We start from the raw sequence: 17834 nt of genomic DNA on the forward strand, positions 1-17834 counted from the left end.
TTGTGTGTATATGTGTGGTTTCTACATATACGGAGGTCAGAGGACAACTTTCAGGAGTGTGTGTGTGTGTCTGTGTGTGTGTGAGTATGTGTGTGTGTATGTGTGGTGTGTGTGTGTGTGTGGTGTGTGTGTGTGTGTCTGTGTGTGTCTATGTGTGTGTGTCTGTGTAGTATACACACACGTCATTGAGAGGATACAGAGGACAGAGGGCAGGTTTCAGGAGTGTGTCTGTGTGTGTGTGTGTGTGTTTGTGTGTGTGTGTGTGTGTGTGTGTGTGTAGTATACACACACGTCATTGAGAGGATACGGAGGACAGAGGGCAGGTTTCAGGAGTCAGTTCTCTTTCCACCATGGATTCCAGGAATCACACTCAAATCATCAGGCACTTCTGCCTGCCTGCCCAGCCTTCTCACCATTCTGCTATTTGGTTTGTGCCCATTTTTATTTCCAGATAGTCTACGTACATTTGGTTTTCTATGTCTCTTGTGTTCTACGTCCATGGCTTCAACCCCAGATAAAAACTTCCCAGGGAAAAGCTACAGTGAGCACACGAACACTTTACTCCTCCTGTTCTTCATAACAGCAGTGACTCTCCAGTGTTTTATCTTATGCCAGATGTGATAGGTCATCTGGAGATGATTGAAAGCATATGTATATGGCATCATCTTCATGGAAACAAGCATTTTGTGATCCTAGAATACTGAGGAATGCTGTACTGCACTTAAAAATCACTCAAACTTAATATAGACTGTAAGTTTCCATTTGTCCTCAATAGTCATTGGAAATTTAGCCTCTACTTGTGCAATACTGAGGTAGTGTGTAAGATTGCATATGGTGGTCCATGTTTACACGGTGTGGTTTTTGATGTTAGGTCAGTGCTTCATACCTTGCTTTGCAACCATGTGATGTTTTCCTTTGGCTCCAGCAAGGTATGATATATTAACTCTCCAAATGTTGAATGCCTACATAGTTAGCCACACAGTACTCTGTCCACACAAATATGATAATGTTTTAGAACCTACAACTCCTTCAGCGCATGTGTTAACAATGAGCTTACACTGTTTACAAAAACATCTTTGATGATTATTCATCTTTACAGAGAACTGGTAAATATGACAGTGTTTATATGAAATATGCAGATACAGAGAACCAAACACCACATTATCTCACTAGTGTGTGGATCTAAGCAAACTGATGCACACAAGTATGAAGTAGAGCCAGGGGGGTGCTCATTAAGTCTTCATTCATCAATTGAAACACAGTTGCAGTTAAGTGTGAGGGGTGGCTCCTCTGTTGATGCAGTAGAAAGGCAAATGCTGGAAAGTTGCATGTCAAGGAAAGGAGACTGAAGTGTAGCCCAGCAGTATAACATCTGCCTGCAAGTGGGGCCCAGGGTTCAATCCTAGCCCCTGTCCCTTCCCTAAAGGCAATTAGGATAAGAAAGAATTCTGAGTGTTCTTATCATAGGAAATTGATACTTTGGGGGGGGGGGATAGATGTACTAAATAATGCAATAAACTTTCTATAATAAATTGAAATATCAGAGCATCACACTGGGGCCTGTTTATATATAGATATTAAAAGCTTAGATATAGTTAATTAAAAGCGTTCAAATATAAATAAGATAATATTGTCCTTAGGGCTATTCTTTAATGTCTTTAATGGCAGCATAATAGTCTTATGTCTGTTTGTCTTATGTAGCAATTGGTCCTTTCATTAGGTGGACATTTAGACTGTTTCCAGACTGTCTTAGTTGCTTTCCTATTGCTGAGATTAAAAAAATAAATTGGAAAAAAAAAACTATAAAGAAGAAAAAGTCGTGTTTTTGCTCACGGGCTACAGTGTGACATGTCAAGGAAGTCACAGCAGTAGGAGTTTGGGGCAGCACAGAAAATGACAACCCTTTGTGCTCATCTCACTTTCTCCCCTTTACACAGCACAGGGTCTCACCCCAGGGAGTGGTGCCACCCACAGTGGGCGGGTACTCCTACCTCCATTTACCTAATCAGGATACTCTCCCACGGGCATCCCCAGAGGCCTGTCTCCAAGTGGTTTTAGAGCTCATCAAATTGTCACTTGATATTAACCATTACTCAGGTCTTTCTTCATCCCTAGCCCCTACCTCCTTTGAGACAGAACCTCTATGTGCTTCTCAAGGGCTGTGATTAAAGGTACGTCCACCATGCCTAGCCCCCTTTAATTATTATCCTAGTCTCCATTATAGCTAAAATTGGTATGTGTCAAAATTTTATTTTTTTATAGTAGAATAGTCTGTGGAAAGAATTACATATGATATTGGATCTATGTATTTCTCATTATTTTAATACTTTTAAGTCTTTTTTTGAAAAAAGAACTATAAATGGGATGGGGTTTGCTGTGTATGTGAATACAATTAATAAGTGTTTCTAAAGATTATGCTAATTCTTATAAATCATTTCTGTTTTATCTCGTCTTCTATAACATTGCATGCCTATAACTTTTTACATTGAGGGTATGATTTGCATTTCCCATTAGTGGGGATTAGCTCTTGCCTTGTATCTGATTATTGTTTATGTTCTTACATGACTTGCTTGTGTCCAATTTACAAGTCATGGGGTGCAGAGGGGGGAAAAAGTGCTTTTTATAGAGAAAATCCCCCAAAAGGAATTCATAAATGTTCACTCACGTTGAATCCTCTTACCTGGACAAATAGGAAGCTGGGGAACTGACAGTTCCTGCCAGAATGGGGCACTTGAGCACCAGAACATCTGACAGCAACATTCTTGGTGTGAAATAGCATTGAGTGTGTTTAAAACCCTGAAGCTTCATTTCAAGGAGTATTAAAATTTATACTCAGTCTGAGGTAGAATTTGTTATGTCTGAACCTCAAGAAAGAAATTTGTGTCAAGATCTGGATGATATAACTTTAAATGAAAATGTAAATGAGCAACATAAACCTTATTACAAAGGTGCAGAGAAGGGACTGGAGAGATGGCTCAGCCATTAAGCACAAGAACTGCTATTGCAACTAACCAGAGTTCTCATACCAACATTCACACATCTCACAGCTGCCTGTAACAACATTCACACATCTCACAGCTGCCTGTAACTCCAGCTCCAGGGAATCTTGACACCCTATTCTGGCCTCCATGGGCAGCTGTACTCGTGTGCACACAGCAACACAAACATACACACAATCAAGTGTATTAAAGGTACAGAAGGAAGACTAGGTATTGAGCAGTGTCAAGTGGCTGTGACAAGTGGTGTTCTGTTCAGCTCATTTCTTCTAGCTTCAGTCTTAAAGTATTAGGCTAGTTCTGCAGGTCAGAAACCTGCTGCTGGTCCAGGCACATCTAAAAGCACCTCACTGTAATATGGAGGCTGGTGGTCAGGCTTCTAGAAAGAAGCCTGGTGACCACAAAAGCCTCCTCCTGAGGCATTCTATACCTCCTTTGTTTTTGTTTGAAATCAAAGCCAAGGGAAGTCACGGCTGTCTTTTCTGTCCTGGCCCTTTAGCAGTTCAGTTGTTTCCACGTCATTCCACCTCATAACATCTGCCTGCCACAGCTGCCTAGCAAAGGTGAACCTTTCAGGTTGACACGGTGAAAGAGTTAGAGACTGTGTTTTAGGCGGGTCTCTAGAGAGGAGAAAATGCAGTGAAAGCACCGTATTTCAGGGTTTCCTTCTACTTGATGTTTCCATTGGTTATTATTTCCTATACCTGCCCCCTTGCCTGCTCCTAACTGTCTCATACTTTTTAGCTTTCTGACAGTTGGGTTAGGAGCATCTTCCTGGGTGTTTTTATAAAATACATCCTGCTGGAAGGTTCTGTATTCTAGCCCCGAGGAGTGTAGTCAGTGATTAAGTGTAAAATTTTGTCCAGGCACATGATGGGCTCTGCATTAGATCGCTGCTGCCCCTAGGCTATTTGACAGCTGTCTGCCTCGATATGATATTAAATCACTATGAGGCGTCAGGCTAGGAATACCAATTTGCAACCAAAGCTTGCTTCTGATGCATGAGAAATTTCAGACAGGAACAGCCATAAACATGGCTTGGGAAGGTTTTTGATGAGCAAATTGTAAATATTAGCACCTCTAAGCTTGAAATATTACCCGTTGAGCCAGTATTCACACGTGTGATGTCTCTTCATGCCAGGAAAGAGACTAGATTAAATTACTTAGAGAAACCTAAAAGAATTTAAACTCCTACCTCGATGCAGCAACAAGGTCAACCATTTATAGCAGCCTGGCCCAGGTTGTAACCCAGTCTGAGTGTGGAGTTGGGATCCATCATGCACTGCTCTGCATGCAGAAGATGCTTGGCCAGTGCAGAAATGTGTTCCACATTCCAGTGAAGGATCCTATCTCTGAGAATTGTAGTTGCCACATTTCTGTTCCTTAATAACCGAGAGCTTCCATCTGCTGTGCTCCAGGCATGTCACTACCAAAGACCATTAAAGCCGTGCTTCATTTTTATAGTGACAGACGTCAACTTCTGACTTTTATGAACTGGTAGCATTCCTGTAAGTTTACTATGGTAATAGGCATCTACAAGAACATGCAGCCTATGCAGTCTCACAGGCCCAACACCTGGCTTGCTACCCCTGTCACCATCTTGAAAGTGTTAATAATTTTATAATAAGAGGCTACATGTTCTCACTTTGTGCTAGGTCCTACGAATTATAGAGCAGCCTCCTGGTATATGTACTGTAGTTATTTTAGCACAGACACACACAAAGCAAGGTTATGCTCTAATCAGTTGAATTAGCCCTAGCTCTGCATTTCCTCAGGGCAGTTACCCTAGCTTTGTCTAGTTCATTGTTCATAGCAACCGTGTAGGACATAACTACCATAAATAACAAGACATGAGATGTGTTTGTCCCTCTGCTGATCCTCTCAGGTTAATTTCAGAATATGTATAACAAGGGTTTGGAAGTATATTTTAAGTTTTAAAATATTTAGTATGTTCATATAATGACTGTTATATATTCTACACACTTACAAGTTGCTATAAAATATTTCAGTGTTAGAGAGGAGCACTTAGAAGATTTTATATTTGGCTTATGTAATATAAGCAGAAAGATTTTAAGCAAAAGTATGTATTCCTTGCTAAGTAATATTTACTTTCAAAACTTTTGCGTGATTCTTTTTTCTGATTACCAACTTTGAAGTATATACTGAATTTAAGAGACTAAAATGCTAAAGTTAAAAATCATTTTACTAAAAACTGTACATAAACGATATATGCTAACGAGTTAGTCAAAAACAAAACCAGTTTTTTACATCCCTTTGGGCCTCCTGTATGTCTCTATAGTACCTTCTTGGAACCCTCTGGATTTCAGAGCCTGACAGATCTGTGAAATGCTTCTTCGTGCTCATTGATCAGCTTTCTGGAGCTCGTACAACACAGCACCTAACTCCAGCTTCTGATTGGCATCTCCTTAATGTCTGGCACTCTGCTATACCAATGCAGAAGCTAAATCTCATTTCCTCAGCCTTATGCAAGATCTTATTCCCCTAAAGCAGAGTCCCTTCTGGTTTAGAGTTGGGGAAAACTGGGGAAGGTCTGTGAGCTGTTAGAGCGGAAACCAGGCTTTTGACCTTGGTGAGTTTCAGGTTCTGTGTGGAAGGGAAAGTGTTTGCAAAATGGTACATGAATCAGAAGTGTTATTTCTCTCCAGGAGGTTGAGGGTTGTTGCTTTTCATTCTTGTTTTGTTTAGTACAGGTGTCTGTGAACCCCAGATCCTTCCTAATGGCTCCCAGGCATTTGGGCAGATACTATGCTCTGTTCTGTAATGTGATTTCCATTAGATGTGTTTCACCAACCCTCTCAGAGGTGGGTGGAATCATCTTTGAAGATGGGAAAGCTGGGGTATAGGGATGCTCTCAGCCTTGCTCCCTCTCCTCCTCAGGATGCTCTGCCTCTGCTTTCTGCTCCATGGCTTTGCGGATTTTCATTATTTTTCATTTTCAAATTTCCCTGCCATACTGCTGTGGAGAGTGGTTTATACTTTCCACAATTGATGGTTTGTTGTTTTGTTTTTCTCCTTCAGAGACATTCCGATGCCCCTCGTCAGCTCAGGAGTGGAGCATGGCAACCTGCGAGAGCTGGCATTTGCAAGAATGAAAGACCTTGGAATACAGGTATGAGTAAATGTGACTGCCAGGGATACTGTAAAGAAAAATCTCATCATATGTATCTCCAAGGCTGTCACTCTCATGCATTGCTGGTACCAGTTGGGTCAGAAAGCTTATCTATGTTACAGGTGTTCTGTGTAGCGTATAGAAGCTGAAGTGAGTGGTGACCAAGGCTGCCGCTGTGTCTCTGTCCACTTCTGACTTCTGTGACCTGTTGGCTTTATATTTACTAAGCAGCTTCTCTCTCTTGACTCTAAAAGAATTAAGGAAGGTGTTAATTTGACAGTCTCTAGGGGTAGTAGTGAGTTTGAAATGAAGCATCCTAGGAACTTCTTAGGGTTTCTGAAGAGATAAGCCAGGAGTGGTGCCTGGCCAAGGGCACCAGGGATTAGGCTGTGCCATCAGAATGCAGTGCCATTGGTTGGGGGAGGGTGAGGGGATCTGTTGACTGTTTGTGTTCAAGCATAGACCATGCTTTCAGAGAGATGGTTCCAAGGCCAGCACAGCACACATTTGTGGGCTTGCCCATGACTTATTTTATGCTTACTCAAATTATCATGGAGGAAAAAAATTTAGAACATTGTCCAGAAGAGAATTTTTTTTTACTATTATTGGTTTATTCAACACAAAATAGTATATAATTAATTAATTGAGTGTAATTAATTAATTAAATGTGAAGTTTTCAGTTTCAGAAATAAGCAAGTGCATGTAGGCATATTAGCAGCACCACATGGAGGGCTGACTACTAGCAGTCTCCCTACCTGTTGGTCTCCTTTAGCCTTGCTCTACCTAACCCTTGATAGGATCTGCTAAGTGATCTGGGAGTGACTCTAAAAACCAATTCCCATAGGTAATGTTCTTACCAGAAAATACTTGTCTCTGCCTTATAGAAAACAAACAAACAGAACCATGCCCCAGGAAAAAACAAGAAATATAAGCAGCAGGTACCTGTTGACTGGCAGGTAACTCAGTTACACACACAGTCTCCTGTATAGAGCTGGGCTGGAAGATAGAATCTGCTCTTAGTAGATAAGCTGCAGATTTGGTGGCCACGTCAGCAGAGTGTCCTTCTGGGCAAGTTTCCCAAAGCATCAAAATACCTTTGTTTTTGCAAAACTGAATACTGAGCGCTTATAGAAGCATTGTTAATACAGTTGCTTGAATGATATTGTCAGATTTTCTAGCACAATCCTCTCACACTAGTAGAAAGTATTAGAATCCTGGAAATATATTTATGGTTTATTCTGTAGGGGAAGAATATGCTATAGGACATACCGTTGGATAATGCAAGATTTTGTAATGATGTGTCAGGTTGTATAGGATGCACACTGGGTTGAGTAGGAGTGAGGATTGTTACAGGTCTTGGCCATGCAGACTAGGCATTGTATTGGCATCGTCTCCTGGAAGCTGTGCACACCCAGGGCATGTCCAAGAGCCATCTGTAGTTCAGGTTCAACTTGTGTCATATACTTGACTCTAGCTTCTTTCTACATCTTCCCTTCCTTCCCAATTCCCGTTCTTTCTTCCACAATGCCTTTCTTTGAAAGGGAAACATACCTTTAATATGCATCTTTTTGCATATCTAAAATGATATGGTATTGAAAATATTAATGTCATACCGAAGGAAGGTTTTACAAATTTAAGAATTTGTTTTTAAGCCGAGCGGTGGTGGCGCACGCCTTTAATCCCAGCACTCGGGAGGCAGAGGCAGGCGGATCTCTGTGAGTTTGAGACCAGCCTGGTCTACAGAGCTAGTTCCAGGACAGGCTCCAAAAACCACAGAGAAACCCTGTCTCGAAAAAACAAAAAAAAAAAAAAAAAAAAAAGAATTTGTTTTTGCTCTTCTGTGATCATATTTTAGGACTATATTTTCAATCATATTTTGGGGTTGTGTTTTTCAAACAGTTACATCTCTTGGACAAAACTATTTTCTAACTGTCTGACTTAATGTTCTTTATTCCCCCAAGATTATATGTGGTCTCTTTGAATTCTGAATTCATTTTAAAAGGAAAACTATACAACTTCATAAATTCCCAATCTCAAATTCAGTAGAGATGGTTTTTCTAAGGTTTCATCCTTTGTTTCCGTGTAAGTAAGTTATGTTCAGACTTGAGCCCAGGATTTATGTTAAATGAACACTGAATGAGTCACTACTCTGGTGTTTTTTGCAGTGTCGAGATGTGAGAACCAGGGAGGTTGGAATCCAAGAAATTCATCACAAAGTGCGGCCATACCAGGTCAGTTTCCTTTCAATCTGTCCCAAGCTGCGACCCCACCTGCTCACAGAGGGAACCCAGAAATGAGTGAATAACTCGGTAGAGCAAGTCAGGAAAGTCAGACATGAGAGTAACTGAGTAATGGAAGAGCCAGGTTAGGAAATTCAAGGCTGTACCCTGATTTTCATCAGCACTACAGTGTGGGACATGTTCTGTGCTGGGGCTGCTCTACCCTGCCGCTAGTCTGTCTGCAGTCACTCTGAAGGGCACAGTGACGACTCAGAGTTCCAGTCATTTGACCTGAATGCATTCGAGCGTGAGTAGCTTCCTAGGACCAGGGGCTGCCTTCCTGTGGACCCTCCAGATCTTGTCCTTTGATGATGACTCAGTGAGTTTCACAGACCTTCGGCACGGTACCCTGAGGCATTCGGGGGAGCCTTACTTTCATATGTCCATCATGTCTAACTTGGTGCAGTGTGTTCTACAGGGTGCAAGTCTTCGTAGCCCCATGTAAGCGAGGCTGGAATAGATGATCTCTGCATCAGTGTTTCTGTTCTTAGCATGAACCGTGTTGACATTAAAGGGTCTCTTGAGGGAAAAAGTACACCCAACACTGCATTTTGACAAGTTCTTAATCTAATTATATACCAAACATTAAGCTGAGGTTTATCTATTTTGTTTTGAGTATGTTCTACCCATTTATAGGGTGTTATAGGTCTGTTAAATCCCTATTCAAATAAGTAGAATTCTGAATGAACACCTCTTGCTCCATAGTGTTCATAGAATTATCTGTACATTGGGCTGGAGTCAGAATTTATGTAGATCTCTACTACTGAAATCCCCGTGCAGCTATCATCCATCCTGCACTCTGGCAATTGGACTTTAACATACTCGTTCCCTCACTAGGCATATTTCACAAGCCCTGTGCTATGTTAGACTTTCTTAAGTCCCATTGAGAAATAAGAGACGAAGATCACCCCCTACACACACCCCAAACACACATAAAAAGTGGGTTTTAGTGGAAGAAGTAAGGGCTAAATAGGGAAACCATTGAGTATCTGACAATTTGAAAGCAAAACGGGGACGGGGGCTCTAAAAGCCAAACGTGTGATTAATCTGTAGTTATATCCTAGAGACAATTCATAGGACATCATAAATTTCTATAGAAGAAGTCACTGAGCTGGGGGTATCTGTAAGAATCTCAAGGTTAATTTGTAAAATTGTTCTCCATTTATAGTAGTCCACGAACAAGGCATGAGCTCTTATTTAATCCTGTGCTTGAGAAAAGGCAAATAAAAGCCGTAATTAGTGATGATTCATTCTTTGTTCCTAGCTGAACATTAGCCTAAACACATCCATACAATTATAAAAATGAGCTTGGTTCTCTAATTCTGAATGAGGTTTTTTTCATGGCTTTTTATCCAACAGATTGAGTTGGTGCGGAGAGATTATGTTGCCAATGGTGGCTGGGAAACCTTCCTGTCCTACGAAGATCCTGAACAGGACATTCTGATTGGCCTCCTCAGGCTGCGGAAGTGCTCTGAGGAAACTTTCCGATTCGAGTTGGGCGGAGGTGTCTCCATAGTCCGAGAGCTACACGTGTATGGGAGTGTAGTTCCTGTGAGCAGCCGGGATCCCTCTAAATTTCAGCATCAGGTAATCTGCGTCCTGCTTCTCCTTGGTCTCTAGTTAAGAAATTGTCTGAAATAGGAAACAACAAAAGCGGTGGAGTGAGGAGGGAAGGGAAAGATAGGATGGGAAAGAACAGGGTTCATTTCAGTTCAGGGCATCCTGTCTCAGTGTTGCTCCCATGTGGTCCTGTGGGCACCAGGGGACAACAGATACAGCCTGCGGAATCAGATGAGGTAATGGCAGGCATGTGCTTCACAGGTGTAAGTTATGTAGTATGTATGAAACCCTGTTCTAACCCCCAACAACCTAAAATTAGAAGTTTCAGGAAAATATATTAAAAACAGAAATAGACTTGGGATAGACCCCTTTCAAAAGCTGAAGGTGAGTTGGACAGATAAGACCTATTCTATTAGTCCAGACTCGTGTCAACTGCAGTTGCCTAGACCTTTCTAAAGAGAAAGACCAGAGGGCAAGTCAGCCCTGAGCTGACCCAACCACATCACCCAAAATGCCATAGCTGGCTCTTGTCACAATGTTGACCTCTTCTCTAAGTGTGGCTCTGGGCAGGGTCCAGTGGTTTCCTTTTCCTTAATCATCAGTAGATTTTTATCACTGACTTTAAGACATTTTACCAACTACTGTGTTTTGTGGACCTCTCTTAATGGATTTCCTTTCCTTATTAATCCATGAACTCCTTTATGCTCTTTCTAGGGGTTCGGCACACTGCTGATGGAAGAAGCAGAAAGAATCGCTCTAGAAGAGCATGGATCTGGGAAGATTGCAGTTATATCAGGTGACTGGAGAGAGGAGTTCATGATTCATTCATTGACATTTCACACTGACACCACAGTGAGAGTCACTCGCTTTCCTCTGTATGAGTACTCTGTTTAAAACTGGTCCAGGCTGACAAGCTAAGGACTTATGCTCCAATCTTTGGGAAATTTCTGAGAGCAGTTGGTCAACTTGGGGTTCTAGAAGCACTTGGTTCCTCAGAGCGCCAGGCCAGTAACTAGTGCACTTTCTTTGCTCGCCTGACCTCTGGTCATTGTGGTCAACTTGTCTCTTGTGCTCTCTGTCAGCTGCTCTGTCTGTGGCAGTGGAGTTTGATAGTATGGGCCTGAGGAAACGAACAGCGTAGAGCCTGATTGCTGGTTCGGGATGATTGAAGGCAGAGTGTAGTTCTTGCCCTTTCCGTGACGCCGCTGTTGCCTTTGCTCCTGAGTGACAGCTTTTTCATTTGGAAGTGGAAAGGAGGAAGAAATTTTCCTCTGCCCTCTTAGGGTCCCAGGCCAGATCCAAAAATTAAATAGGCAGAGACAAATTAATAGGAGGAAGGTATGCAAATTCATATAAAATGACTGAGACACAGGAGCCATCCTTCCTGAGAAAATGAAGGCCGGGAGATGCTTGTAACTTGAGCATTGATGAAGGGTGGAAAGTCATGGGAAAATATGGTAGGAGGAAGGATGTGAGCCAGGAATAATAAACTGGGGGAGACTTAGCAGGGCCTGTTCGTTCCTCTTGGTACCTCTCTATCCTTAGATTAGAGGTCAGAATGGTCTCCCCTCCAGGACAGGCTGGAAGAATAATTGGGAAGGTAGGGCAGAGGAAGTTCCGAGCTCTTCCTGAGCCTGCCGTGTTCTTGATTCCTCCAGCTTTGCCAAGGCACTTGTGCATTCTGAATCATGTAAGGACACCCCTCCGTCCCTGTAGACCAAGGGCATCTTATAGTTAGGGAGGAGACATGAGGAGATTTGAGGGTAGGGGGAGCAAGAAATGATGGACAACCCCTTTTACTCACAGTCTTCAGTGTGGTGTCGCTATAAGAAAAAATTACTAATTTCTAGTAAGGAATCTAAGATCGTGAAAGGCAGAATCAAAATTTACGGTGTATTTGCCCCAGAATGTATTTTGTTTTCCTGTTTTACTACCATATCCCAAAAGCTTACCTGTGACCTAAGAAATATTCTTCTGAAAATTAAAGCTGAAATGAGGTTTTTAAAAGAAAAATCAATAAGAAGTTGCGAGTCAATAAAATCAATACTGGTGCCCAGGTCTTCATGATTACAATTATAGAAATACAATCACACAGACTCACTTAATCATTTAGTCTGACTTGGGTTTTTGATGTTACCCAGATAAATAATGTACTTCTTATCATGTCTAGCTTTTCCTACTTTTCTCCATTACTTGAATCCCACAAAGTACCACCTGGCTGGCTGGCACTGATGAGTAATAGAGAATGAGTCCCTCTCCTAGCTTCCCCTGTACTTGGCTAGGAGTACCAGGAAAGGGCAGCCTGCCTCAGAATGCCTTCTGTCTGTGCATCTGGACGGGGCAGACAACACCTGAACTCACCCACAGAGCTTGCTAAAGTCTTTATTGCATTCTGGTCTCGTTGTGGGCTCAGAGCTCACAGTTGCTAACCAGCCAGTGTGTTGATTGTCTCCAGGCCAATATGAGAGACTAGAATCAAGTATTCTTCAAACACTATGCTCTCTTCCCAGTCGTTAAGGTGATCTTAATTCTCTGACCTGCAGCCCTACACTCCCAGATGACACTGTAGCACGTGATTTTTCTGGTGTCTTTGGGACCCTAATCAGATGTCCATTTTCCATCACTGCCTTCCTGACATCCCTTTTCCCTCAGAAGGATCTACCCAAGGCCCGACTTGCCCAAGGTCAAATCCAATTGCACATAAGAGCCTCTGTCTATTTTTTCTGAGCAGGGTGTCTTTCTGAGTGGGAGTTCGCATCTGTGCTCACCAGCTTTTTCTCGTAATCTAAATGATAGCTCAATTTCATGTCATCTGCATGGTGAATTTCTAAAATTACAAGAAACTACTTGCTTAGAGACTCAGGCAAGAGAACCTTTCTGTCTGCAGCAGTGCTGGGTCTCCTCCCCTGGCACCCTGCAGAGGGTTCTTCAGCCAGGATGGGTTTCTATAGGAACAGCCCTGGAAGGACTTCTTTGGGAGAAAGTTTGGTGAGCACTGTTTCCTGCCTTCTGGTCTGGGAGCCCCACCATTGTAGTAAAGAAAGCCCCGTATGGACTCCTTGACTTCCTGTTTGACTCTGATCAACCTTCACAAGGAAACACTGAACACATTTGCTGTGTGGCAGGTGCGTTTTGTATCTATGGTTCAGAACTTACGGAAGGTAGATAACAAGTGTTTATTAGTGTGTCATGTGTTAATGTTGCTTTTTCCTTCAAGTATGGTGGTGATTCTGAGTGTGTGTGTACATGCTTGTACTCACATGTATTTTAATATATTTACTTTCATTTCATGTGCATTGGTATTTTTTGCCTGCATATATGTCTTTGTGAGGGTGTCAGATCCCCTGGAACTAGAATTACAGACAGTTGTGAGCTATCGTGTGTATGCTAGGAATTGAACGCTGGGTGCTCTTAATCGCTAAGCCATCTCTCTAGCCCCAAATTATGTTTTAACTGGCATTTATAAAAAGTCAAAAAGAGCGGGATGGTGGTGGTGCATGCCTTTAATCCCAGCACTCGGGAGGCAGAGGCAGGTAGAGCTCTGTGAGTTTGAGGCCAGCCTGGTCTACAAGTGCTAGTTCCAGGACAAGCTCCAAAGCTACAGAGAAACCCTGTCTTGGGAAGAAAAAAAAAGTCAAGCAGTTGCTCTGTACATTGATCTTAATACAAAATTCTCTAATGATACTTGGTACTGCTGTTTGTTTCATGAACGGCACCATTAGATGTGACACAGAAAAGAGATGGTTGGTGGGGAGTATGCAAGGAGCCAGTGCTCCATTCCTGCCTTGACAGCCACTCTCCTGGTGACCTAATGAATTTCACGGTCCTTATTAATTTTATTAAAATCAGGTTCATCAGGTTATCTTTGACTATTTAGTCTGGTATCTTGGTTAGGGTTCTAATGTTGTGAAGAGACACCATGACCACGGCAACTCTTCCAAAGGAAAATGTTTAATTGGGGCTGGCTTACAGTACAGAGACTTAGTCAGTTGTCATCATGGCAGGAAGCACGGCAGTGTGCAGGAAGACATGGTTCTGGAGAGGCAGCTGAGAGTTCTACATCTTGATCTGTAGGCTGCAGAACAACTTTGTGCTATACTGGGCATAGCTTGAATATATGAGACTTCAAAGCCTGCCCCCACAGTGATATTTCCTCCTGATAGTGCCACTGCCTATGGACTAAGCATTTAAACACAAGTCTTAGTACACTTTACCAGCCCCTTTTCTGATACCATAGACAACTCTTTAATTTTTTCAGTAATAAATTTCATTCTTATTCTTAGGTAGGTATTTGATGATGAAATTGATGGTGACGAAATTCCCATAAAATATTGGTCCCGGCTGTGGCTTGTAGATACACGACTTTGGTCACCACTGACACTACTCTGTTTTCTCTGACGTTCTCCTCAGCTCCTGATTCTGCTCTCCCTTGTCTGTGGCGTTCTTCTAAGTCACACACAGTGGTGGCATGGCTGTTCTGTCTTGACATGACTCATGAGGAGAGGGGTCGAGGGATCATTTGTCATTGTGTTGGCCTAGCTGTAAGAGTAATGCCTTTCCCTTCATCTTGGCAGTGGGTTTTCTCTGTTATTTATTATCTGGTGCTCTACCTCTGGACAGTGCTAGCAACTTTGCTTTTGATCTGATTTGAACCACTAGTCAGAAAGGTTCTGCATATTCTCGTTTTCCTTATTTATGTTTTTATCTGTAGCTTCCATGTATTTATTGAAAACTGTACACTGTACTTGGTGAACATAGCTCCATGAGAAGCACTGAAGCTGCTTTAAGCGGTTAGATGAAGTACTACGAGGCATTCAAGTTCACACATTTTAAAAGTACACAATTATCTTAGTAAACAGTTTTAAAGTTAACTGTCAGCTTTAACTGTAAAAGTTATTTTAAAAGCAAAAATGAAATACTTAGCTTCATCATCATCAAAATCGCTAGATGTGTTGAGGGGAAAAATAAAAGAATCTATAATCCCAATACTTGGGAGTCTGAGACAGGAGGATTGCCATGAGTTCAAGGCCACCATGGGCTACAGAGTAAGACTCTTATGTTAAAAGGAGAGGTGTAATGTTGAGCTGCCTTCTGCGAACTGGATCTCCATCCATCATTGTCCCCATTTGCAGGGGAGGATGCGACTCCTCCTTAGGCTCCAAGTCATTTCTCCACCAGGATTAAGTGCTTCTTTTTGCATGTGTATATATATAGGCAAATCAGTGTGCTAAAACTAGTTAGCCAGGCAGTGGTGGCACATGCCTTTAATCACAGCACTTAGGAGGTAGAGGAACATGTATTTCTTAATTGTTCCAGGCCAGCCTGGTCTACAAAGCAAGTGCTGTTACACAGAGAAACCCCATCTCCAAATAAAATAAAATAATTTTTTAAAAACTAGATTATAAAATAATGTATTGGTAGGGACTGTCTGTTAGCTGTTGTTCAATTGCAAAGCAGCTAGTCCCAGTTGTGTTCAAGGGCATCAGTGTCTTGGCCACTTACCTGAGCGGCTTCTGCGGGTGCCTGTTTACTTAAAATCCATGGAGTTTGTCTATCTGATGATCAGCAGCCTGTCCTTCTAACATCAAGAAGCAGTTTATCTCATCCTTCATTTATGGAGTAAGAGCAAGGACCTCTACTGAGAAAGCTAACTACAATCTTTCAAATGCCATCACTAAAATCACCATGGAAACCAGAATTCTGATGTCACAATGTCCATATCATTTCTACAGGGGCAAATATAACCATCAATAGCCACTGTTTAAAACACCATTTAGCACCTTCAACAGAATAAGGGATTCTTTTTTTTTTCTTTTGGTAATTTTGGCTAGGTATCAGATTTAATCATGTTACTGTTTCAGTTTGCCAAGCTAATTACTATGCGGTAAGATGGACAGCTATTCCCCAAGCTCCCTGACTACCTTCGTCATAAGCAGTATTCTATTTGTGTTCTTTCAAGTAGAAAATTAATATGGCCATTGGCCAAGAGCTGTACAAGCTTGATAGATCACAGTGATGGTGAGAGATGAGAAAAGGGCTGGATAGTTGATGTCAGAAACCTCTCAAGTCAGAGCCTGATAGCCATTTTGTTTAAACCTATTATGATGCCAATGACGAGGGGAGGATAGATCTAAATACAGGGTGAGTGAAACAGTCACTGTGAATATGAGGTCATTCTTAATCATATTATTCAAAACCATGTGACCTAAAGCTGTTGACTATAGTCACCAGTAGTCAAAAATCAATGTGTCTGTGCTTTATATAATCCAACATGGCTTCCTAGGACAGAAATTAATGGTCTTGTGCCCCAGAGCCCCTGATTAATAATGTTCTGTGTGGGCAGAAAATAGCAATTGTTTCCTTAGGCTATGACCAGCTGAGATTTACTTCCTGGACCTGAGAAACCTCACCTGTATCCCAGGTTCCTGCATGGCTCTCCATTTTGGGTCAAGGTTATTTTATTCTTTGCATTATAATCTAGTTGAAAAGCAGGGTCCATTTGTAGCCTCTTCTGTCTGATAATGGACTCATAATCCTACCAGAGTCCCCAGAAGAACGTCTCTTTATTATGGCAGACTATTTGCTAATGGGCCAGGAAACCTGCCAAATGCAAACCGGTTTGTACCACTTGTGTGTGTGTGTTAATACAGGACTTAGCAAAAAATAAGAGAAAGAGTGTTTCCTCTTTTGTGCTCTCTCCTTCACCCTTCATATAATTTTCTTTTCAGTAAACTACCCTGCAGCATCTTCTAACTAAATGCACGTTTTCTGGATTCCATGTGTCTTCTTCCACTTTGATTTTTAACAGTAGATCATACGTGTTGCTTTTTTGATACGTATCCAGTGGGCTTGTTTTTTATCATTACTATCATCTTGCTTTTAAAGACAATAGATGCATCATAAAGCATTATGCTGTTACAAGTCCTCTATTAACGTCAGCATCATTAATCAGACTGGCATTGATGGCATAGAATACTATTCAGCTAGATAACAAGTTGACTATGTGCTTGCTAATTGGTGTCTCTTGTAGTTCAGCCACGGAAGCATTGTTGCCTGGCTTATGTCAGGAATATTTATTCCTTGGGCTTGACATTTGTCCCCTGTAGATGTATCAGGTACCACTTTGTTGTAAATGAATAAGGTACCAGTTTGTAGCATTTTGCATTAAACCATCCGACTCTAAGTATCATATGACCTCCTTAGTGCTCATACTCAGTATTCCTCAGTAGGCTACTATTTAGATCTTGTAGGTTTCTGAGTCTTGGGGACATTTCCTCAACAGAAGCAGTAGCACTGATACACTAGCCTGGCGGCAGTGGAAGAACTGCATGTTGGCATTTACCTTTTAGCCGCCTTGTGTTTCAGAACTGTCTGCCATCCAAAGGCTAGCCTTGCTCCCATGGCCATACTCTAGGTTTCTCCCCAGTCCCGTTCCTTCTGGTTTGTGGATATTTACACTAATGGTTGTGTGCTTTTGCTTAGGAGGAGGAATGGGTTGTACCATGTCGTCTGTGCAGATATCCCTAAAGTTCTGGGAGCTTTGAGGTTATTGGCTGTCTGCCTTTATTATAAAGGTAAACGCTGCTCAGGTTTCTTGTGGAGCAGCAAGCCTTCTTTAAGGGACTGCCATACTTTGGTCTTTTATAATGCTTTATTGCAACCTTAACTCCTCATCAACTCTCCTAGGAACAGTATTGGGTTTTTTCTCTGTAAACATTTAACATTGCCTTTACCCATTAATTTAATAATGTTTTATTGTTTGTATCTATTAGAGTCAGGATTCTCTCCCTTAAGGTAAATAGATATTGATAAGTAGTACTGAAAATATTGCTGCAGCCCATTAAGCCAAGGGTTCTTAGAGCCTTTTAG

General features: G+C 41.8%; 1 protein-coding gene and 1 long non-coding RNA gene across 2 annotated transcripts in view; one reads left to right on the forward strand and one right to left on the reverse strand.

Moving 5' to 3' along the window:
• Positions 1–17834, forward strand: part of Elp3 (elongator acetyltransferase complex subunit 3) — a 65906-nt gene that overhangs the window by 38416 nt on the left and 9656 nt on the right. The window contains exons 11-14 of the mRNA XM_005355507.2: positions 6036–6126; positions 8292–8357; positions 9765–9992; positions 10680–10761. Coding sequence (XP_005355564.1) covers positions 6036–6126; positions 8292–8357; positions 9765–9992; positions 10680–10761 — 467 coding nt within the window. The remainder of the gene's footprint in view (positions 1–6035; positions 6127–8291; positions 8358–9764; positions 9993–10679; positions 10762–17834) is intronic.
• On the reverse strand, positions 9571–17285 carry LOC113457018. The gene is made up of 2 exons (XR_003377676.1): positions 15468–17285; positions 9571–10037 (listed from the first exon to the last, which is right to left on the reverse strand). It is a non-coding gene; the product is annotated as an uncharacterized LOC113457018 (long non-coding RNA).

Source organism: Microtus ochrogaster, chromosome 17 (genome assembly GCF_000317375.1).
Source record: "Microtus ochrogaster isolate Prairie Vole_2 chromosome 17, MicOch1.0, whole genome shotgun sequence".
NCBI lineage: Eukaryota > Metazoa > Chordata > Mammalia > Rodentia > Cricetidae > Microtus > Microtus ochrogaster.